The sequence below is a fragment of the Astyanax mexicanus genome, chromosome 2, assembly GCF_023375975.1.
Source record: "Astyanax mexicanus isolate ESR-SI-001 chromosome 2, AstMex3_surface, whole genome shotgun sequence".
Classification (NCBI taxonomy): domain Eukaryota; kingdom Metazoa; phylum Chordata; class Actinopteri; order Characiformes; family Acestrorhamphidae; genus Astyanax; species Astyanax mexicanus.
Genome location: NC_064409.1, coordinates 47,049,027 through 47,072,039, shown reverse-complemented (window position 1 = coordinate 47,072,039; position 23,013 = coordinate 47,049,027). Strand labels below are relative to the sequence as shown.

Here is a 23,013-nt window from a genome sequence, read left to right as displayed (position 1 = left end):
CAATCACGTTTTTTTCTAATATACTGTAATTCTACCTCCATTATTTAAATGCAACAGCTAGTGTAACCTCTGCTTATATTGTCAAATTTTTATATCCCCACAGAATTAGTTTTTTAAAAACGTCATTCAGCTCTATTAAAAAAAGGTGTGGTTATTGTAAAAGGGCTGGTTATGAGCGGGACCAATAACAGACCGTCAGCTCAGCTCTGCTCCGCTCTGCAGCCTGTGACCGTGAGGCAGCCCTCAGGGGCGGAGTTATTTAAATGAGTTGGCTGTCTCCACAGTCTTTCTCGCTCCTCTGGTCTCTACTGCGCAGACTCGGGAATCAGGATCGCCAACATGGAGGAAGATTTTGGATTCATTTTCATTGAATGAATGGGAACGGCGACACGGCATCCATCTTTTTTTACAGTCTCTAGTTAGGACTCATTTATGCATAAAATTAAATATGGAAAGCGTTCATGATTTAATGTGAAGTTTTTTGACTGTGCCATAGAGCCCAGTGTAATGTCTACTTTTGTGTTTTATAAGCAAACTTTTAAAGAACATTCGGTTTCAATCGCATTTTTCAAATACTAGTTGTTAGACTGACAGCAAAAGGTGGTACAAAAAGATTTGCGAAAAACAGAGCGCCACTATAAGCCACTACGAGCATAATGATTCTTAAACAGTCCTGTAATTCAGGGTATCCAGAGAAAAATGTACACATAACAAAATACACAGGGTTCTAAACATATTTATTTAATACAGTAGAGGCTTTTCGTGAACCCCTTTCAGTTCTGTCCCTTAAAAAAATACATTAGACCAGTCCCACATATACGCGTAAGGATGACAGAATGATACACAAATTTAGTGGCCTATTTTTAGAAAAAGGTCAACGACTAAACAGAGAGGATCACAGACATACATAGGGCAATAGGAAAATTGCCACCTGGCATTTGTACTCGGCCAACTGCTCCATCTACCACACAGGTTTCTGGTTATCCAGCCAGCTTAAGTTAGTAGCCATCTCTCAGTTCAGTTTTTAGTGAGGACTTTCACAAGATCTGATTAATAAAGGAAAGCTGACTGCAGTCACTGCATCTGAGTCAAAAGTACATCACTACTGTTTTCAGTAGTGTAGAATGTAAAGTCAATGTCTAATGTTAATGTTAGTCTTGTTTCGAGCTCAAACATTTTCTGTGTTAATCTAAACATTATTTGTTTTGTCCCTACACTTGCAGTGTTTTACTGCCTTAGGTACATTTTAACTGTCATAACCGCACCTCCAACTCTCCGACTAGTGGTCCTGCCTCCTACAACATGCCCCACCCAGTTTGCAAAATGACCTGAGCTAAACTTCAACAAATAAAGCTTAGGCAAATCTCAGGCAGGGAGCGGAGGGAGTGAGCCATGAGCAAACTGTGAGGAATAAGACAAATGGACCTGTGCTGATAACTTCCTGTGAATTATGTTTTTGACTGATTTATTGCACCTTTGCAGTCAATAATTGGATTTTTTTTTGTTGCATGGAAAAATGGAAACAGCAGGTAGGGTTTGTGTAGAGAAATCTTTGCTTAGGGTTTTCAATCAGGGTTTAATGCTCTGCACAATGTAATTTATTGTTATGTTCCCCAGATACTTCTAACAACCACCTCTTTTTATTACAGAACATTACCAGAGTCTCCACCAGACTCTAGCTCAGAGCCATACTCCCCCCAGCAAGTGAATGGTAAGTTCCAAAGAAATAGTATTGTGAAATGACTGATTATAAATAGAATATTACATCATAGTGAATAGCCTAATGGAATTACACTGACAAAGAAAGAAGGCTGAAATCAGTCTATTTTATCTGAAATCAACAAATAAAGTCCAGACCTGGACAGATTACTACAAAGATCTGTATTAAAGCTTTGAGTATATAATGTACACTATATGGACTCTTAATAATATACAGATGGGTGAAGATGACATAGCAAATAGAGACAACAAAAAAAGTTAAATAAATTATGACTATGAAAATATGATAATAGAATAGCCAAGGTGAGACACAGAAAGAAACAGACACTAGAGAGAAGTAGATGAGGTACCACCCACTTAGAGAACTTTGTGTACCAGTTTTGAATTAGCATGATGCTATATTATTAACGTAATACTATATAGTGTTTATCATCTAATAAATGTGCTTTATTTGTTGTATAATTCAGTTGTGCAATGTTACTGTTACATCCCACTAAGTCAAACACATTTGCGCTGCTCCCTGCACACCTGTGTTGGTCTTTCCCATCAAGGAGAAAGGTGTGGAATATTCTAATCTGATTGGCAGAAATCCAGACGCTTAATAATGGACCTACTATTAGCCATGCCTGGGAGAACTGAAACTGTCAAAACACTTCAGCTTTAATATAAATTTGACATTAGAATGACAAATGACTTGAGTAAAATATGAATTGTGCAAATAATACTATATTAAGTAATAATGAGAACATGCAGTGAGTGTAAAATTTCTCTCGCTCAGACCCGCACATGCTGAGGGCCATGACACCTGAAAACATGTGTCACATGACCACCCCGCCTCCCATGCCCCCTCATGGTCACTATCCCAGCATGCATCGGGACATGTACCTGAAACCAGAGCCCCTGATTTCACAGTATCCAATTGGGCCGGCAACCACTGGAGGTGGAGACATACAACAGAGTCAGATGCTCCATCAGCTGCTACAACATCCACAAGGACAAGAGTAAGAAAGAAAGTTAAAGAGACAGAAGAATAAGAATAATAGACAAAAGAGCTTAGAAGAAACTAATTTTCCTTTACCTGCTTTTTGTCTGTATAGCAGCATTCCCGCTCACCAAGCAAAGAAGAGGAAGCACTCAGATTCTCCCAACAGCACTCTCAATGCGCAAATACTTAGCGGCATTATTAAACAAGAACCAGGTACACAAACACTATCTCTCTCACATACACACACACACACACACTAACAGAAACACAAAGAGAAGACACATAAAAAAACAATCCACAAATATAGAGTTCCAGCCTGACCATTCACAACAGTGTTATAACACAGTGACTAAAAAAAGGATTTACCCCATCACCACTGAGTTTGTCTAAAGGGACTATAATACAAAGACACCTCCCTAGAAGTTACTCTCACTGGTTCAATTAGTATTCCTGGCTAAAAATACACCATAAGAACAAAATAACCCAACACACAACTCTGGGAAAATGTTATGGATAAGTATAAGTCAGAGGTTGTATACATAAAAATCCAAATTACTGAACATCCTCTGAATTCCAGTTAAATGCATCATTAAGAAATTTAAGTAGTGTAACACTTGTAAATCTGTCTATAGCAAGCTGTCTAGTGAGGGAGAACACCAACACACCTACTTACTCTTAAATAAGAGTTGTGTGCAGTGTTTTTTGCCCTCATGTCCACTTTAGTGGATAAAACAAATTATGCAGCCACTTTACATTACATGTTTTTATTATAATTGCTGTTATTTTGTAGAAAACTGTTTTACATTGTTATAAGTTTGGTAAATTATTGTAAAAAAAGGCAATTTATATTGAACACAATTCCATTTATAAAAGGAATAAAATTGGAAAACATTAAAAGGGGTGAATACTTTTGTAGGCACTGTAGCAAAAACATAGTTTGTCCAAATAGCACTGCAATATCTTCTGTGTGTAAAGTTCACTCTCAACACCTTACTACACAAGAAAAAAACTCAAAATGATGAAATGCTTGTTGCTAAACCCTTGATTAATGGTGTTATTTTCTTTAAACAGATTGTACTGTCATCTGTTTTGAAGGTTTGATGCAGGACGCAGAAAACTCATATTTGGACCCAAACTATCAGTGCATTAAATGGCAGCCACACCAACAGAACAAATGGACTCAGCTCTACGACGCCAATGGCAAAGAACTGTGCGTGATATCTCTGCTTCTCTTACAAAGAATGTGGCACTGTGTGACCTCCTACATGCTTTTAGAGTTAGCTGTATTATTACATGTTGAAATAGAGAGATGGGACGAAAGAAGAAAGTGCTTATGTGCGTAAGGGGTTTATATGAGATGGATGGATTTAATGGGGTGTAGGGAGGTATCAGGCAAAAAAACTGAAGGAGAGAGTGAGCGAGAGTGAGAAGGAGAGGATGGAGGGATCTGAGAATTCCAATGAGGTGAGCTGTGCGTAGGAGTAAGTGTAAGACTAGTTTCGACCGACTAGAAAAAGGGGGAGAGATGGAAAGGAGAGAAAGCTGATGGAGGGAGTGGTTTAAAGGTTTGCGTTTAACATGAAAGTGCAATAACAATGAAAAAGCCTCACACTGTTAAACAAAGAGACTTTTTATTTATTCATAATCAAATAGTTTATTCATAGTTTTAACCCATAGGGCGGTCATCAGGCAAAACTCACATGAGGGGAAAAAATAGCTTTGTGTCAAGCGACTATTGGGTCAGCACAATTTACCTTCGCACCACCCCCAGCACACACTGAACTACAAAGGTCCAACACAAAGTCTACACCTTTATATAATAAAATAAATACATAAATAAACAAAATCATTAGTGTACAGCTGAACCATAAAGAGCATATCATAAAAAAAGCCTAAGCCAATACGGAGACATAGTATTAAATAAAATTATAATAGGGCTCATGTTAAAAGCATTATTTTTAAATATCACCACCCTAAAGAGATTTCTCAGTGTATGTCAGTGTATCTGAGCACACTAAAACTGATCTAAATGCTTAAAATTAGCTGCATTCTGTTTTGATATTACTGCGATAATCACTTTTCTGGCATGCAATGCCAGTTTAAATATCTTACCCATATATGTAAATTGCATGGGCAGTAAATTAAATAAGTAACATGATAGAACTATAACTTTTGGCTTTTTTTTTTATTAATATTTTGTTTATGTTTTGTACTTGTGTTTCAGTATAGATGGATGTGCAAACCTTTCCTATTTTTTACATGAAAGTGAAATAAAACATCTGTGTCTTTCTTTCTCCTCACTTTTTCACTTTCTCTCTCTCCAGCCCGATGCCCACATACAGAGTAGATGCGGACAAAGGTTTTAATTTCTCCTTGGCTGATGATGCCTTCGTGTGTCAAAAGAAGAACCACTTCCAGGTCACTGTGTACATCGGCATGCTTGGAGATCCAAAATATGTGAAGACCAGCGAAGGACTGCAGCCAATAGACTGTTTTTACCTAAAACTCAATGGAGTCAAGGTGAAGAGTGAAGCTTTAATTAAGGCTTTATCAGATAAACTAGGTGTTACTAGATGATAGCGGTTATGCAAGTATCCTGATATATATATATGGAATTACTGTGTATGAAATTGAAGTTTGAGAGAAAGAATAGATAGATAATTAATGAATGATCAAGTCTAAGGTTGTTATAAAAAAATCAATTCATTTAATCGATTCTTTAAATGTTCTGGCTGCACAGTTGGAAGCAATGAACCAGACCATTAATGTGGAGCAGTCCCAGTCTGACCGCAGCAAGAGACCGTTTAAGCCTGTTCTGTGAGTTTCACATCACATATTACCACTGATTACAAACCATCAGAAAATGTATAGAATTTACTAGAATGTATTTAAAAAGTGTTATATATATATATATATATATATATGCCATGGTCACTGCCATCTATTATTGCCTTGGAATACCTGAAGAATGATTTCATTATTTTGATTTGTTGTAGGGTGACTCTGCCCCCAGAACAGGTGACAAAAGTAACAGTGGGTCGACTGCACTTTAGTGAGACCACAGCTAATAATATGAGGAAGAAAGGCAAGCCGAACCCTGACCAGAGGTAAGATTCCAGGCTCAAGCACATGGCAACATCTGTCCTTTTTATTGTGTAAACAATATATGATGAATGTACCAAAAATGGTCCATTACTTGGAATACAATCCATTAAAATGCTATTTTTATTAATAATAATAAAACTCCAACTTTTGCTAAAGTTACCATTTTGGACACACATCCGTCCATACATACATTCATTCATTCATTCATTTCTTCATCTATTTATTTATGGTATGGTTGTTTGTTTGGACATTGTATTTCATTGCCTTAGAAAATAGAATGTACATTTTTACTGTTACTATATGACACTGTAAAACCAAAAAACACCTCACCCACCATTTTAGAGGCCTAAATGTGTGCATGTGTGTGTGTAGGTACTTCATGCTGGTGGTGGCTCTCCAGGCTCAGTCCCACAGCCAGAGTTACACAGTGGCGGCGCAGGTGTCTGAGAGGATTATCGTCAGGGTAACCGCTGTCAGTCTGGCTGTGTCTGTCTGATCAACCTCCTCCAATCACTGTCTGTCTTTGTGTTTCAGTCATTTGACCCTGACCAATCACCTTCTCTCTGTCTAAAACGGTCATACAGTTCTGACACTCTTTCATGTTTTTATTTGCTTTAACTCCATTTTTATCTCTTTTTTCCATGTGTCTATTTCATATGCATTAAGAACTAGTTGGATGAATTGATGGTGAATAGATTTGTGATGTGATTTTCTGTATATTATACACTGTTCTGTGGTAGTAATGCTGTAGTATGTACCTGTGAATAACTGTGTTAGAAGTTATAGCTTATGATCCTCTCTTTGTTTTTCTGTGTTCTTCATCTCTATCTGTCACTCTTTCTTTTCTCTTGCCTCTCTCTCTCATTCTCTCTCTCTGTCTATCACACACTCTCGCACACTCCCAGGCATCCAACCCAGGTCAGTTTGAGAGTGATAGTGAGGTGTTGTGGCAGAGAGGTCAGCTGCCGGACTCTGTCTACCACCACGGCCGAGTGGGCATCAACACTGACCGACCTGATGAGGCCCTGGTAGTCCACGGCAATGTAAAGGTCATGGGTTCCCTTGTTCATCCCTCTGACATCCGTGCCAAAGAGAACGTGAAAGAGGTGGGTGTGTGTGTGCTCATATACCGGTCAGTATTCTGTTTTACAAAATGTTCTCAGAGGCACATCTTAAATGCACTACCCCAATGCAATCAGCAAATCATCTGAAGTGTCTTTCTGTAGGTGGACACCACAGATAACCTGAAGCGGATCTCTCAAATGCGACTGGTGCATTACCAGTACAAGCCTGAGTTTGCTGCCACTGTGGGTATAGATAACACTGCAGAAACTGGTAACCACCTCCACCTTTCAATCTCTTTTTATGATCTTAATATATGTCCTATGTGTATGAGGGAGTTTTTGATTAACATGGTAGTTAAGCTTGTTTTTTATTATACCATTTGTCTTTTCTTTATATAGAACCTAAAATCCAAAGAAGCTGGGACTTCTTTTTTACTTCTATTTTTACATTTTCTGCATTGTAGATTAATACTAAAGTTATCCAAACATATTAAATTGTTTAGTTAAACAAACCAGATTGTGTTTTATATTTTAGATTATTCAAAGTAGCACCTCTTGCTTGGATGACAATTTTGCACATCTTGCCACTTTCTCAGTAAGCTTTGTGAGATATTCACCTATGATTGCTTTCACTTAGCAGCTGTGCTGAACTTGTTAAGAGTTAATTACTTAAACTTCTGGCTCTCTTAATGTATTTGCAAGCATCAGTTGTAAAGTTGTGAAGAGTTAGAGTTGGTATACAGTGAACAGCTCTGTTTGAGCTCAACCGCTTTGTCCATTAAGGGTTATGGGGGGTGGGGGGGGGTGGGGTGCTGGAGCCTATCCCAACCTGGACAGGCCGCCAATCCGTCGCAGGACAGACAGACACAGAAAGACAAACAGACACATTCACACACACTAAGGGGCAGTTTCAATCAAGTTCCAATTAGCCCGGAGGACACCCACGCAGACACGGGGAGAACGTGCAAACTCCACACAGAAAGACCCGGGTCGCCCCAGCTGGGAATCGAACACAGGCCCTCTTGCTGTGAGGCAGAAGTGCTACCCACTGCACCACCGTACCGCCCACTACCCAACTAAATAAAGAAAAAAATGTAACCAATCTGGAAAAAAATCAAGAATTTTAAAAGTAAAGACCATCAAAAACTGGCTCTCACCAGGACTTCCCCACAAAAGGATTACCAAGAGTTACCTCTGTTGCACAGGATGATTTCATCAGAGTGACCAGTCTCAGAAACAGCAACCCAGATAAGAGCTTACCTAAATGCTTCTTTAAGACATTAAGAGAGAGCAAAGAATGGTTGGAAAATTACATGGTAATAATAAAAAAACAGCTTAGGAGCAGCAATTTGCAGCTAATTCACATGCCTGGATATAAGAAACAACCAATGTTAGATTTTAAACAGCGCACCAACTTTTTGGAATTTAGGTTGTAGAACAGTGTAGACGTATCAGGTCTTTGTAACACTGAATGAATTCACTTGAATGAATAACACTGCTGTATATTTTTGCTTCTTTTGTCTGTATCAGGAGTGATAGCCCAAGAGGTTCAGAAGATTCTTCCAGAAGCTGTGAAAGAGGGGGGAGATGTAGTTTGTGCCAATGGAGAGACCATCCCTAATTTATTGGTGGTGAACAAGGTATGCATTCCCACATTTACTTATCCTTACCAAAAACACACATATCTAGATATCCATACACATGTCTTTATTACACAATGTATAAAATAGTCTGCATTTTTCCATTTTCCATTTAACAATCAGCAGCACATATTATTTTGCACACAATTGCATTTCTATATAATGTATATTCAGTTGTATGACACAGATAAATGTATCGAATATTTATTTCATTTAGAGATATTAGTTACTTTCTCACAGAATTAAGGGTATGTTGGCCTGGGTCTGTTTCACAGGAGCGTATCTTTATGGAGAATGTGGGGGCAGTAAAAGAACTGTGTAAACTGACTGATAATCTGGAGACTCGTATCGATGAGCTTGAGCGCTGGAGCCGCAAACTTGCTAAACTACGACGCCTTGACAGCATGAAGAGCACAGTTAGCGGCAGCACAGTCAGGTAGATATGCAAGCACACTCACTGCGTGCCTACAGATTGCTACAATAGGGCTCTACGTCTTTTAAAATATGTTATAACTTCATTATGGGCCTCATTAGCAAACCTATTATGAATACCACTGCCAGAGTGCTTGTCCAGCGTGAGAAGAAGCAATTTCAACAGGTGTGTTATTTTGTGATTTCAGTCAGTCAGGTAGTCACTTTAGCAGAAATGGGAGTGGACCACTTAAGAAGAAATCCGTCAAACCAGGAAGTAAGGTATGCACTTTCTGCACTACATTTTTATAGCAAAGGGTGACATTGTTTTAGCTACAGTGAGGTTTCTTTTGGTAGTGCATGGGAAGTGGGGAGGGATAAAATGGAATGTATTTTGTGATTCACTCTGTACAAACATTTACAGTGCCAGAAAGCAGCTTTTAATAGTGCAGTAAGAGTTTTTGCCCACAATCAATAGAAACAAACTTTTCTTGACTTGACTTAAATAAAGTCAATGATTATATTTTGTGTCATTTTGTCCATCTTCTATGTATTATCAATTTAGACACAATTGGAAACAAAAACTACATTTATTCAGGACTGGGCATGTTTTTGTGACAAAGTAGTTCAGTTTTATGTCATTTGTTTATGATTTATCTAAACTGTTAGACAGCATTTGCTTGAGATGATAATTATTGTCCTCTCAGCCAATAAGCCTCATCAAAAATACCCAATATTGTGATGTTTTAGCTGGAGTATTACAGTTATAACTGTATTAAATCTAATACGAATATCAGTGGAGATCTTCAGACATGGTCAGCCTAACTGAAACTGACTTTACTGAATAAATCAGAATAGTAATTTATAGGTGTGTTTACAGAGTGTGATTCCAGAGCAGAACTGCTTGAGTCACAAGTTCATGCAGGGCACCATCCTAGCCCTGGTCATCATCATGGCCTTCAGGTGAGAGACAAGAACCCCCTTCTGATTGATCACTCTGCTGAATGATCCTGCGTGCTGAACATGAAAATAATGAGGAATTTTCACTCTTAGCGTTGTGTCCTCTTTTTCTTTTTCTCTATCCAGTGTCATCTCAATGTCAATACTGTATGTGCTAAACATGCATCAACATGGAAACGTAGCTGAAGTTGATGGGTATGTATACACTAGTGCACCAGTTTTATCTCATAATCAAGATCTTAACCGTGTTAGGAATAATAGTTTTACATTTCTAGAGGGCTTTGTGGCACTTCTTGGTAATTGTCTTTTTGTTGTGCAATTGAGTTATTATGTGCAAAGTGTTGTGGTGGGATGGGCATATTAATGTCCACTCATCACTTGTAATTCCTGTTAAGAATTGCATGTATTATTAATAATCATTTTTAAAGTGGTTCCTCAAAAAGATTTGCTTCTGTGAAACAAACACATATTTACTCATACATAAATCTTAATTCTTATCCTTGTATTATGCTTTTGAATATACTTTTCATTTACATATTCCTCCAAAGACTTCCTGTCTGTTTTTGCTCTTTCTTGTTCTCTCAGTCTTTCTCTCTGTGATTTATTTATAGCTCTTTACATTCCTGTGTTCTCTACATCTCCTGGATGCCTTTCCTCACTGCTACTGTCACTTTCTGTCCGTCTGTGTGTCCATGGTATGCTTTGTGTTCCTCCTTCCTGTTGTTTAATCTTCATTTCTGCTTACATTCCCAATGTACACTATATAGACAAAAGTGAGACACCTGCTCTTTTAGTGTTTTTTGTAAAATAATGGTATTAAAAAATAGTCCTACCTATATTGTTCATGACAGGCTTTCTATTAGATTTTGGAGCACTGCTGCAAGGATTTGATTTTATTCAAGGACAAGAGTGTTAGTGAGGTCAGGATGTTGGATGATCACCACCTTACCTCATCCCTAACTCCCTGGTTCCCCACTGCATCCCAAAAGTATTGGATGGAGCACAATCATTCCAGAGAACACAGTTTCACTGCTCCACAGCTCAATGCTGGGGGCTTTGTACCCCTTTAGCCCATGCCTGGCATTAGACACGATGCCAATAGATTCATGTTTATGTGTGCATTTACACATCTGGTTCAACAATGGGTGCAACTCAACATGCTGAATGCAATAATTAAACCACAAACGTTTGAACATATAGTGTAGTAGTGTGTATTTGTTACTATCACAGCCACGGCTGATTTATACAGGTGGTAAAGAAAGGTTCCTCAGGTTTGTTTGTTACAGTCCCAGAGGAGTGTAATTCTAAGCATTTTAAAGCCGTTAGTCTGCAACATTTTAATATACCTCCCTGAACCAGCCTATATAATACACAACATGAATTTACCCTCCATATCTCTTCCAGGTCTCGCTCTGCTTTGGGCTCATCTCGCAAAGCTGTTTATTCATCTCCCAGAGAGGCCATGTCCACACTCCCTTCAGGTTCCAAAATACCCAATATGAATACAATAAAACCAATATAATTAACTGAAATACAGTATATAGTCATATAGTCATAGTAATTTATATTTACATGCAAGTATTTCTTAAAAAAATGTCCGTGTCCTGTTCCTTAAAATGCTAAAAAAGAATGTCTCTCATCATGACAGTCTCCGCCTCTCCAACTGTGCCTAATCATCCAGCTTGCTGCCCTCCAACTGCCACAACCAACCAGTCAGCAACTGTCAGCTTGATGTCGAGCACAAACCAGTCTACATCAGGTAACATCATGCTTACTAAATAGGAAACTGATTATCAAGTCAGTTTGCAAAGCTCTATTACATTTAGAAACTGGGTGTTTCATGCAAAGACAGATGCCCGACCAATATTTGTCAAGCCAAATATCTCATCCAGTCGACAACTAAGAGTCAGGAGCAGTATCTACCTATAAAAAATGGGATCACATACAAAGAGAGAACCACAGATCCAAAACGCATCTTCTGCACAGCCAGAGACATTTATGAAAAGTCTGAAAACTTTCTGTTTCCCCTGTTATATCAGGAAATTACTGTTAAACACTAAAGGGAGCCTGTAAGGTGAGTCCTCTTTAAATGTGGGTGAATGGAACTAAAAGCTAAAAATAGTTAATTAATTAATTAATTAATTAATTAATTAATTAATTAAATAGTTAATATTTTTATAAAGTAAAATAATGTATGTAATGGAGGAAGCAAAGAAAGCATCCCTGTACAGTTTCTACAGAAAACATGTCTCACACAGTAAAGATACTAGCATCTCTGCTAGTAAGCTAATACTGGAGTTACAGCTAGAGCAGGTTTTAAAGGCTTATAACTGAAGTTTAAAACCTTAAAAATTATGTTTGCCGTGATGAAACATATTGATATTGTTCTGTGTTGAGGACATAAGTACATTTTTCAGTATTAAAATAATCAGACATTTAAAAAACTCAACTGCTCAATAGTTCCATGTGAACCGATTGGATTCTCTTTTCTCGTCTCTAGAGATTCTCTGGCATTGCATCACTTGTTTTCGCATGCTTTTAGTTCTGGTGTGTTCTCATTACAAAATGTGTTTTTGAAGAGCAGCCAGGTCAGTCTGCGATTTCTTATGGTGAAAAATTGTGCAATTCATCACCCTCTGTCGCCGATCAGTCATGTAGTGTAAAAGCCACAACTACTGAAGAACAATTACAGCATAACAAGTCATGTAGTGTGAACAGCACAACAACTTGTCAACTCAAAAAGTTGTATAGTGTGAACCTGGCACCAACATATCAACATCAGATCCTTTGGCTCAGTTGTGATGTGGGTCCAGCACAGATCTTACACAAATCCCAGGCATTCCAAAGGATAGACAGTGACACTGGTACACATATACCAAGCCATCTAAATGATGAAAAGAAAACAGGACTCATCAGACCAGGACTTAACTTAATTTACCGCCTTGTTAAAGGTGCTCAAGTCTACATGCATGATTGTTTCTCCTGTATCCAACAAGTCAACTCTTCAGTTACTGTGTAACAGGCATCCCAGTTCTTGACATATGCGGCTGCTACAGGATAATCAACACATACTTTCTTTATCTATGAGGGGTCTTTATGTTTTGGCTTATCTGATTATATTTCAGTATAATGGAATGAGTGAATGAGAGATTGATGTGGAGCCTACAGCTGAGCGCTACACTCAGGGGCGTAGCAGCAAATTCGGGGCCCTGTACACTCTCAGTGACAGTGGGCCCCTATCCATGCCAGTACACAAGGAACGTGAGCAAAAATTTTCATGGGCCCCTCTCTCTACTTGGGCCCTGGGTGGTCAGGTCCACTTTTCCCCCCACTACCACGCCCATGGCTACACTCAGAGGAAATGTAGTGCTATATTCATTATGGTTATGGCCTGTGTTTGTTCTACAGTTCATACTCAGCTGCTTGTGTCATGAAGAAAAACACATTCATGCTTTCACCCTTCAGTGTTCTTTGAATACATGGCGTCTGTATAATTAGCTCTAACACAAAAAACTCTTCTTTTAAGTATATAATTGATTCTTATAGTACAAGATTACATAATCTATTTCTTTTTGGGCCTTTCTCCCTCTTTCTTTCAGAAGTTAGTCCTGCTCCCACCCCTGCAAGTATTAACAAAAAGGCAAAGTCTCGGGTGCTGGATAAGGAAAGCAGGAACAGAAACCGGCTTAGCCACACTTCAGCCCCTCTCTTCCTCAACAAGGTCAAGAAACCCCCTCAGCCTCCTGACATGGACACCAGCAACCGCCTGCCTGGGAGTCAGCAACCCCTGCCTCGTAGACAACGCAGCATACACACAGAAGGTACGCTATTTGATTTATGCTTATGGGTACACACATACAGTTGTGGTCAGAGGTTTACATAAGGTTTTTGATGAAAATATAAATATATATACTTACACACTGCACGGCCAAAAAAGATCATACACTCCAATATATGATTGTAATGTAACTCTAGCTTTGATTACAGCACACACTGGGAGTGGCATCATTTCCACAACCTTCTGCAATGTCACAAGATTTATTTCTGTCTATAGTTGCATTCATTTTTCCCCCCAGATCTTGTATAGATGATGGGAGATTTGGTCCACTGGGCAAATGTCTTCTCCAGCACAATATTCTCAATCAGGTTCAGATGTCGTGGCCAATCCATGTGTGAACAAGATGTCTCATGCCCCCTTTCACAATCTGACATCTTGGAATATTGTGGCGGCTCTGGGTTGTGTGTGTGGCTGCCTGTAGGCATGTTTCTGTTCTCCTGTGTGCGAGGATGACAGGGCATCTCCCTTGGGAGGAGTTATGCAGAGAGGGTGGGCACCACTCTGGATCTGCCATCTGGGAGACACACAGCTGGGTTGGTGGCCTTTGGGCTATTTTAGCTCTGTGGGGATGGTTTTAGCTCTCCTAGTCTTGTTAAAGACTGTAAGTGAGTGGCAAGCCTGTTCAATAAAGGGGCTGTTGAGCATTCATCATGAGTCTCACGGGTCTTCCTTCCTCTTCCACGCCACATTTGGTGTCAGAAGTGACCCTGCTGGAAGATATTGAGCTGCTGGCAGGGGAAATCGAACGGCTGAGGAGGAAGACAGCGGACCAACGCACTAGAGGCAAGGCTCTCCAGCGGAGTGGACTCGGACCTGACGGCGCCAGCGGGCTGTTCGGAGGTCGTGTCCGGGAAGAGGACGACGCGAGCACGGCGGCGCTGGCTCCCAGAGCGGATGGCGCGAGGACGGCGGCGCTGACTCCCAGAGCGGATGGCGCAAGGACGGCGGCGCTGGCTCCCAGAGCGGATGGCGCGAGGACGGCGGCACTGGCTCACGGAGCGGATGGCGCAAGGACAGCGGCGCCGACTCGCGGAACGGACGGCGCGATGATGGCGGCGCAAGCCTCCGGGATGGCGGGCTTGACGGCTCAACCCCGCCTTACCCCCTACGACGGCAGCGCTGACTGGACAGCCTTCGAAGCTCAGCTTGAGATCGTGGCGGGCGGTGCGGGCTGGACGGACGCCGAGACGGCAGCCAACCTCTGCCTGGCGCTGCGGGGCGACGCGCTGAGGGTACTGATCGAGCTCCCCGCCGAGTGCCGCTGCGAGCTGCCTGAACTGACGCGGGCGCTGAGAACACGTTTCAGCCGCCAACCGTCGGAGGCGGCCTCCAAAATGCTAGTGGCGGACAGACGCCGACAGCAGGGAGAGACACTGGGCGTGCTGGCATCGGAGATGGCCCTGCTAACCCGCCAAGATTACCCAACGTTTCCGCGAGCGGCCCAGAGGAGGCTCGCGTTGGATCACTTTCTGCGCGCCCTCGAGCCGAGCGAGCTGCGCAAACACGTGAGGCTGGCCGACCCGCAGACCCTGGAGTCCACGGTGGTCCGAACTCATCCTCTCAAGCCATCCTGGACCGTGGGGGGCGTCGCCGGTTGCCCCTGATTCGCAGAGGTGGGGTCGGAGCCGGTCTGATGCCCAACTGGAGTGCTGAGTGATCGACGATACGCTGGACCAGCTGTCAGGCTCAGCCTGGTTCAGCTCGTTAGACCTGAGGAGCGGATATTGGCAGGTGCCCCTCGCGGCGGGGGATAGGGAGAAAACCGCTTTCTCGCTCGGCTCAGCCCTATGGCATTTCACGGTGCTTCCGTTCGGATTGTGTAACTCGCCGGCTACTTTTGAGCGTCTTATGGAGCGTGTTTTATGCGGGGTTTCGCGGTCGTGCTGCGTCGTTTATTTGGATGATGTCTTGGCGCACGGAACCGACTTCGACTCCGCACTGTCTCACCTTGAAATGGTGCTCGGCGCGATTCAGGCGGCTAACCTGAAGCTCAATCCGGCAAAGTGTAATCTGCTAAGGCAGCGCGTGAGCTTCCTGGGACACGTAGTGAGCGGTGCTGGTGTGGAAACCGATCCCAAAAAGACGGAGGCGGTCCGTGACTGGCCCACACCGCGAGACGCAAAAATGGTTCGCAGCTTCGTGGGGCTCGCCTCGTATTACAGGCGGTTTATTAGGGGGTTCGCGGACGTGGCAGCGCCGCTTCATGCTCTGACTAAGCCTAGTGTGAAATTCCGCTGGTCTGACGAGGCGGAGCGGGCATTCGAGGAGCTAAAAAGCCGCCTGTGCAATGCTCCGATTCTAGCGTATCCGAAGGTGTCTGAGAGTTTCATTGTGGATACTGATGCGAGCGACCATGGCCTCGGAGCAGTCCTGTCGCAGGTTCAGGACGGCTCCGAGCGCGTAATAGCGTACTATAGCCGCCGCCTGGACAAGGCGGAGCGCAACTATTGCGTAACGCGCCGGGAACTACTCGCGGTGGTCGAAAGCCTTAAACATTTCCGAGCGTACGTGTATGGGGTGCCCTTTCTGCTGCGCACTGACCACGCCTTGCTACAGTGGCTCATGCGTTTCCGCAAGCCCGAGGGCCAACTCGCGCGCTGGTTATCTAGACTCCAGGAGTTTCGTTTTGAGGTTGTGCACCGCTCGGGCCGTGGCCACAGTAACGCGGATGCTTTGTCGCGCCGGCCGTGTGTGGCCGCCGACTGCAAACATTGTGCTCGTGCTGAGGAGAAATCTGCTGAGACCGCACGCTGCGCTGCAATCTCCGGGGATGTTACTGGCGCTGTCGGGGTGGCTCAGGTGTCCGTAGAGCAGCTCTGCGATGCGCAACGGGCGGATCGCGAATTATCGTGGGCAGTACACGCGCTCAGTGCGAACGTCACACCGTCGTGGGGGGAGGTGGTGCCGCTGGGCCCGATTGCTAAGGCGTTGCGCTCCAACTGGGCTAGTTTTAGTTTGTCCGACGGCGTGCTGTGCCATACCTGGGAGGATCCGGCGAACGGGCGGCGCGTTTTTCAGGTGGTGGTACCGCGGGCGCTTAGGGGCTCGGTCCTACGGGGAGTTCATGGGTCATCTGAGGCTGATCACTTTGGTGTCACCAAGACTCTGAAGCCCCTGAGGCAACGCTTCTATTGGCCTGGGTGTAGAACCGACGTGGAACTCTTCGTGCACTGCTGTGATGTGTGCGCTGCCAAGAAGGGCCCCTCGAGGGCGCCCCGCGCCCCACTTCACCCTTACCAGTGCGGCAGCCCAATGGAGCGGGTGGCCGTGGACGTGCCGGGCCCCTTTCCGGTGACGGACTCTGGAAATCGCTTTGTTCTGGTGGCGATGGACTATTTCACGAAGTGGCCAGAGGCCTACGCGGTGCCGGACCAAGGGGCGGTCAGTACTGCGGATATCCTGGTGCGGGAGTTCTTTTGCAGATTCGGGGTTCCGGAAGAACTGCACAGCGACCAGGGGAGAAATTTCGAGTCGGAGGTCATGGCGGAGGTCTGCCGCATCCTGGGAATCCATAAGACCAGGACGACGCCCCTTCATCCGCAGAGTGACGGACTGGTGGAACGTTTTAACCGCACGCTGGCGGCGCAGTTGGCCATGGTGTCGGACAAGAACCAGCGTGACTGGGACAGGCACCTGCCGGTAGTGCTGCTGGCCTGTCGCTCCGCTGTGCAGGAGACGACGGGATTCACGCCGGCTGCTGATTATGTTCGGGTGCGAACTGAGGACGCCGGTCTCCCTGGCTTTTGGGGCGCCTCCTGACGGGGGCGGGTATGCTTCGGACACGCCCACTTTTGTCTCGGACCTTATGTCTTCGCTGGAATTAGTACACCGTCTAGCGCGCTCCAACCAGTCTGCTGCCGGACAGAAGCAGAAGCGTGCGTACGACACGCGCTGCTTTGGGGACCCGTTGGCGGTGGGGGCGAGGGTTTGGCTATATAACCCTCAGCGGAAGAAGGGACTGTGCCCGAAGCTCCAGTCGGCCTGGCTGGGTCCGTGCTTGGTGCTGTCCAGGCTGGGGGAGGTGGTGTATAAGATCCGGTGGGGCAGACGCACTATGATTGTGCACCGTGATAGGCTGGCCCCCTATAGGCCGAGACTGTCGGACACTGTGGACGGTGGTGCGGAGCCTGCCGGCCTTGCACTCGTGCCTGACCTGAACTCTGGCTCTTCGGAGCCGCTGGCAGGCGGTGCCGTGCCCGGCCCCTCCAGGCTGCCGCGGGCACGGAGGCCGCCCGCCCGCCTTAATGACTTTGTTTGCGACTGATTGTAAAAAAAAAAAATGTTCTGTTGTACACGGGGTTTGTGTTGGGTTGGTGGGGTCGCCGGGACGGCTGACCCTTGGGAGGGGGGCTATGTGGCGGCTCTGGGTTGTGTGTGTGGCTGCCTGTAGGCATGTTTCTGTTCTCCTGTGTGCGAGGATGACAGGGGTGGGGCATCTCCCTTGGGAGGAGTTATGCAGAGAGGGTGGGCACCACTCTGGATCTGCCATCTGGGAGACACACAGCTGGGTTGGTGGCCTTTGGGCTATTTTAGCTCTGTGGGGATGGTTTTAGCTCTCCTAGTCTTGTTAAAGACTGTAAGTGAGTGGCAAGCCTGTTCAATAAAGGGGCTGTTGAGCATTCATCATGAGTCTCACGAGTCTTCCTTCCTCTTCCACGCCACAATATGCTCGTGTCATCAGAGAAGAGAAAATCCATTGATGATATTTAGTATATTCAGGTAGTCAGCTGACCTCATTCTTTCAGCACATACTGTTGCTAAACCTAGACCTGATGAACTGCAGCAACCCCAGATAATAGCACTGACAGGCATGATGGGGCATCACGTTTATGATGGGTGCATTACTGCCTCTCTTCTTACCTTGACGCTCCGATGATTCTGGAACAGGGTAAATCTGGACTCATGGTCCACATCACTGATAAGTGCTTTTCTTAAAGCCAGGCGAACACTGTGTGATTCAGGTGCATTGTGGAGAGCTCACACGTTTGAATCATTTGTCATGTACAAACAATGCCTGTGATTAATATGCTCAAACTGTACGGTCTTACTGACATGCTGCGTATAAGCAGAATATGCAGAACATGCCCTGCAATAAAAAGCCACAGTTTTGTGCTGAAGTTCCACATAAAGCTTTAGATGGTGTTTTAATTCCAAAAGCCTTCAACACTACCAGAAATATGTGGAATGTGCTTAAAAGTTTCATAACTCCCCAAGTCTGCCAAAAAGAGTATTCAAATATCCAACCAGAAATCTGCCAGAAGTCAAGGTGTAGGGATATTTCATGCAGATACGTGTATGTTTAATTTTGACCCTCCACCAATGGTTTCTTTATGTTAAGGTGTATGTTGTATCTTTTTCAACATTGAGCATGTTAGTGACTGATCCAGAAAAGAACAGTTTAAAGAGATCCAGTATGAATACCCATGACATAGTGGCATGCCATTCATGGCCATGATGATTGTGTGCACTTCCGAACATAACTTTGTCTTTCAGACTGTTTTAGAACATACAGTAATGCTTTGAGAGAAAGTTCTCTATAATTAATTTATTGATGTGGTACCGTTTCCTCTATACTTAGGTGGAAATGTCCGTCCGTCTCTAAATAAACTTTACATTCTGGAGTCCAATCAGGAGTTGAGGACATTGAATTGTGCCTCATCAGACAGTTGCAGGTATGGAAGAGTCTCTGTAAGATTTAACCAGTATTTAGTCTGAAAACAATTACTGTGTATTACTATTGTAATAAATGTTTTCATGTGCAGTCTTGGATATTATTTAATGTTAGAGCCTCATGAGCTTGCCGGTGACCTTGTTGAGCAGCTTTCATTACAAGGATTGCCAAAAGTTCATCATTACAGAGAGATTGTTTGAAATCTTATTTTTCACTGTAACATCAGCATTGCTTTGGACAACAGCTAACAAAATCCTGAATTTCTCTATTTTCTAGCACCCTCATAGATGATTATAAAATGGAACAATAAACACAATTGGATTATTTTTGCATTGTTATTGGGTAAAATATGTATTTTGGGTAAAAGATGATCTTTATTATAAGATTTAAATCTTATAAATATTTGTTTTTTTTTTTTTTCATTAAAAAGTAGTGTACACTGGATCCAAGAGGAGTGCACAGCATCTAGTTCAGATTTTGCCGATTCCATAGACATGTCTTAGGGTTTTTTCATAACCTGTATCTTTTAAATCTGTATTAAATTATGCGTCCAAGAATGGCTTTGGGCTATAGGGGTTAACAAATGATTATATGTAGCCTTTGCTTAATTGAATTACTTAAGTAATTATTACTAGATAAAAAGTAATTCAACACTACTTAATTGACCTCTTACTCTCTTATCTTTTACTGTTTGTAGCTACACAATATTTCTGCACAGAAGTGAAAATTCATCCATGTCTCATATCACTCTACACATGAGGTGAGTACACTCTGGAGTGTCAGAACATATAATGTGACGTTCACTAAAGGCCATCTTACTCATTAGATGTCATTCTTTTAGATCCTCTGAAATTGTGTGGGTGTGGCAGTGTAAAGTCACTAGGGGGCGCTCATGTCTAAACAACACAGTTTCAGAATCTGAATTCTCTGACCAGAAGATTGCCTTCACAAAGGTAAGGCATTCATAATCTGCCTATATTTTGTATCATATTTAAAAAAATATTTCCTTATTAAAATTCCTGTTTGCTGTGAAATGTTTTTCAGGGGAACACTCACTCATGGTCAGTTCCAGTGGCATCCTTTCAAGATATTGCCTACCATTTTCGGGTGTCTCTGTCTGTGAGTCCCAGTTACTTTAACCGTTAATATTTAAAAACATTTTTTTACTGCCCACATTGTGTACTCCTGCATTATTATTCTGCTTACCCTCCGCTCTTTCTTCTGCAGGGTGAGGTAAGCTGCTCTGGTGAAAAGGAGAGGAAGGACTCTGTGCAGTTCTCTGATTACTTTGTCCTCATTCAGAGCAGGTGTGCTTGAGAGGAAGTGTCCAGTGAACAGCTTCTTTGAATCCATTTTTAATCTTCACTCATTTGCAGTGTGCTCAAGGTTGACTGAAAGTAGCCATAACGATGGAACACCTTTGAAAAATGTGTGTGTTTTAGAAGAGAATGTGACACATCCCAGTGTTAAAACAAGCACAGCTTTTTACCTGTAGGGGAATCTACCAGTAAATTACACACCTGAGAGAGATAACAGACTCTAAGCTCCCAGATGTTTTTTTTTCGGGTTTCTGTCTTACTGTTATGCCGATAACACAGACAACTGTATGGTGTGTGAGAGTGTGTGTGTGTGTGAGTGAGAGTGTGTGTATTAGGCACTTACTTAGGGACATTTTCCCCATTGTTCATCTCCGTCCATGGGTAATTCTGGGTATATTATAAAGATATGCTTTGTGCTGGGACACTGTCAGACTCTTAAGATCTGGAGGTGAAGAGTCACCGGCCCACGTAAGCATTTACTGGAAAGTAAACATAATTGAACTAGCAACTGGAAGCAGTCATCCAATGACCTGAATTGCATTGTTTTGGATATATCACACGATTTTGTACTAGTTGTTAATAGTTATTAATATTATTAAAAGAAGGCCAGAGCCTAAGCCATGGTATTAAACCATCTCAAAAAGCAACCACTGGACCTTAATTAAAATCACTGGATTGAAGAAACTGGAAGACATTACAGAAATACACTGGAAGGAGGTATATTAAGTCTAACACTGACAAGTGTCAGAAACACTGGATTATAACTCCATATTAAAATGCTTTAATGATGACAGATGTTGACAATTGACTTTGTTAAAGAAACATTGCCTTCTTAAAAAAATACATTTACTATCAAATGAACATCATGCTTTAACAGGTTATTTTTCTCTACTGAAATGTATAGAAATTGTTGTGTTTATTAGATGTTACATTTCTCTACATGTATCAGTGTGCGTTATGTACCTACAGTAAGCACATAATCTCTGTTTCTTTTCTTCCTTTTTTGTTTCAAAAACTGATTCAGAATTTTTCATTTGATCCATTAGTCTTAAGTTTTCCAAGGGAAAAAATCATTTATCACTGAAACTTTTCTAAAGTGCAGCACAATGTTTATCTCAAACGCAGTACTTTACTGCCAAGTTTGTACTCTTTTTACATGTATACTGTTCACAATAATGTAAAGATTTCGTGATTCATACAGGTTCAGTGCATGGATATGGAACATGGATGCAATATTTCAAAGCAATAAAATAAGCTGAGGCTGTGGAAGGGGACATATGCAGTATGTTTGGTGATTATGTTTATTAGATTGCTAAAATGATTATCTGTTCATCTGAGTCCTGCATTAGAGACCAACAGCATGTTTATAAGTGCCTCAGATATGAAGCTTGCTCATTTTCAGCTGAACCAATAAATGAAAGACACAATGAGAGAGCTAGAGGGTAACAGAAGATCTGAAAATGAAATGTAAGAAAAGTGTAGTTTATTTTGTTTCTCCTGTTTCGAAGTAGCAGTCGCATGCATTACTCAGTGGCCTTTGATGGAAGATGCAACGGGCAGCTCCACACTATGCACTGTAAATATATTTCTAACGGCTTCTTGTGTAGGCTGAACTGCTTTATAATGCTCTGGGGAGAAGGCAGTGTGATTTTATTGTATTTTTTATGTTTTGTAGTAATTATTATTCATTGCATCACTTACTCTTCTTTTTTTATAACTTACTCTTTATTAAGTATGGTCATGCAGAATTGGTGTGCTTGTACAATTATCACAATTTATTCAAAACTGTTTTCTTCTTAATTCTTGCTATTTTATTTTTAGAGCATTAAAAATTAGCACAAAAATCACAGTTTCTGTATGCTGTTTGTATTTAATTCCTATAATCTCAGCAGTTTAAAACCTTGTGTGCACTAAAGTATGAAATAGCTTATTTAATCATATCTTACTATTGTTCACATGGACCTTAAAAATGTCAGTGTTTTTTCCTTTATTATGACCTACATAATAATTTGTGTTCATATCATGGAAGTGTACTGATCTTGTAATATGAATGTATGTCGATATAATGATTAAATTAACATTTTTGAAAACCTGCCTGTCTGTTTGTGTTTACACAGTTTTTTTCTACAAGAAAAAGTGTATTTAATTAATCTATTCAGTAGCACTGTAAACATTATTCATAACAAAATAATTAACAAAAGGTAAATGCTACTGAAACCTGGGACTATCGAAGCTTATTAAACAAGAAAAATAAGCATTAAACATTGTCAGCGGTTTGCTGCTTTGCTTTCCGATCTGCTG

At 42.2% G+C, this 23,013-nt stretch overlaps 1 protein-coding gene across 11 annotated transcripts in view; it reads left to right on the top strand.

Moving 5' to 3' along the window:
- Nucleotides 1-21,986, top strand: part of myrf (myelin regulatory factor) — a 48,925-nt gene extending 26,939 nt beyond the window's left edge. For 3 of the 11 annotated variants that reach the window (XM_049474392.1, XM_049474391.1, XM_049474397.1), the window contains exons 4-27: nucleotides 1,650-1,711; nucleotides 2,498-2,720; nucleotides 2,817-2,917; nucleotides 3,776-3,914; nucleotides 5,029-5,224; nucleotides 5,445-5,521; nucleotides 5,701-5,811; nucleotides 6,182-6,281; nucleotides 6,715-6,915; nucleotides 7,036-7,144; nucleotides 8,404-8,513; nucleotides 8,789-8,949; nucleotides 9,134-9,206; nucleotides 9,805-9,887; nucleotides 10,011-10,079; nucleotides 10,496-10,579; nucleotides 11,289-11,365; nucleotides 11,533-11,643; nucleotides 13,484-13,705; nucleotides 19,301-19,394; nucleotides 20,091-20,153; nucleotides 20,235-20,346; nucleotides 20,438-20,512; nucleotides 20,621-21,986. In XM_049474392.1, the coding sequence (XP_049330349.1) occupies nucleotides 1,650-1,711; nucleotides 2,498-2,720; nucleotides 2,817-2,917; nucleotides 3,776-3,914; nucleotides 5,029-5,224; nucleotides 5,445-5,521; nucleotides 5,701-5,811; nucleotides 6,182-6,281; nucleotides 6,715-6,915; nucleotides 7,036-7,144; nucleotides 8,404-8,513; nucleotides 8,789-8,949; nucleotides 9,134-9,206; nucleotides 9,805-9,887; nucleotides 10,011-10,079; nucleotides 10,496-10,579; nucleotides 11,289-11,365; nucleotides 11,533-11,643; nucleotides 13,484-13,705; nucleotides 19,301-19,394; nucleotides 20,091-20,153; nucleotides 20,235-20,346; nucleotides 20,438-20,512; nucleotides 20,621-20,710 (2,743 nt within the window). In that variant the 3' untranslated portion in view covers nucleotides 20,711-21,986. Of the gene's footprint in view, nucleotides 1-1,365; nucleotides 1,530-1,649; nucleotides 1,712-2,497; nucleotides 2,721-2,816; nucleotides 2,918-3,775; nucleotides 3,915-5,028; nucleotides 5,225-5,444; nucleotides 5,522-5,700; nucleotides 5,812-6,181; nucleotides 6,282-6,714; nucleotides 6,916-7,035; nucleotides 7,145-8,403; nucleotides 8,514-8,788; nucleotides 8,950-9,133; nucleotides 9,207-9,804; nucleotides 9,888-10,010; nucleotides 10,080-10,495; nucleotides 10,580-11,288; nucleotides 11,366-11,532; nucleotides 11,644-13,483; nucleotides 13,706-19,300; nucleotides 19,395-20,090; nucleotides 20,154-20,234; nucleotides 20,347-20,437; nucleotides 20,513-20,620 lie in introns of those variants that run through there. The other 8 variants (XM_049474401.1, XM_049474394.1, XM_049474393.1 and 5 more) reach the window with 8 other exon arrangements.
- The last annotated feature ends 1,027 nt before the right edge of the window (nucleotides 21,987-23,013 follow it).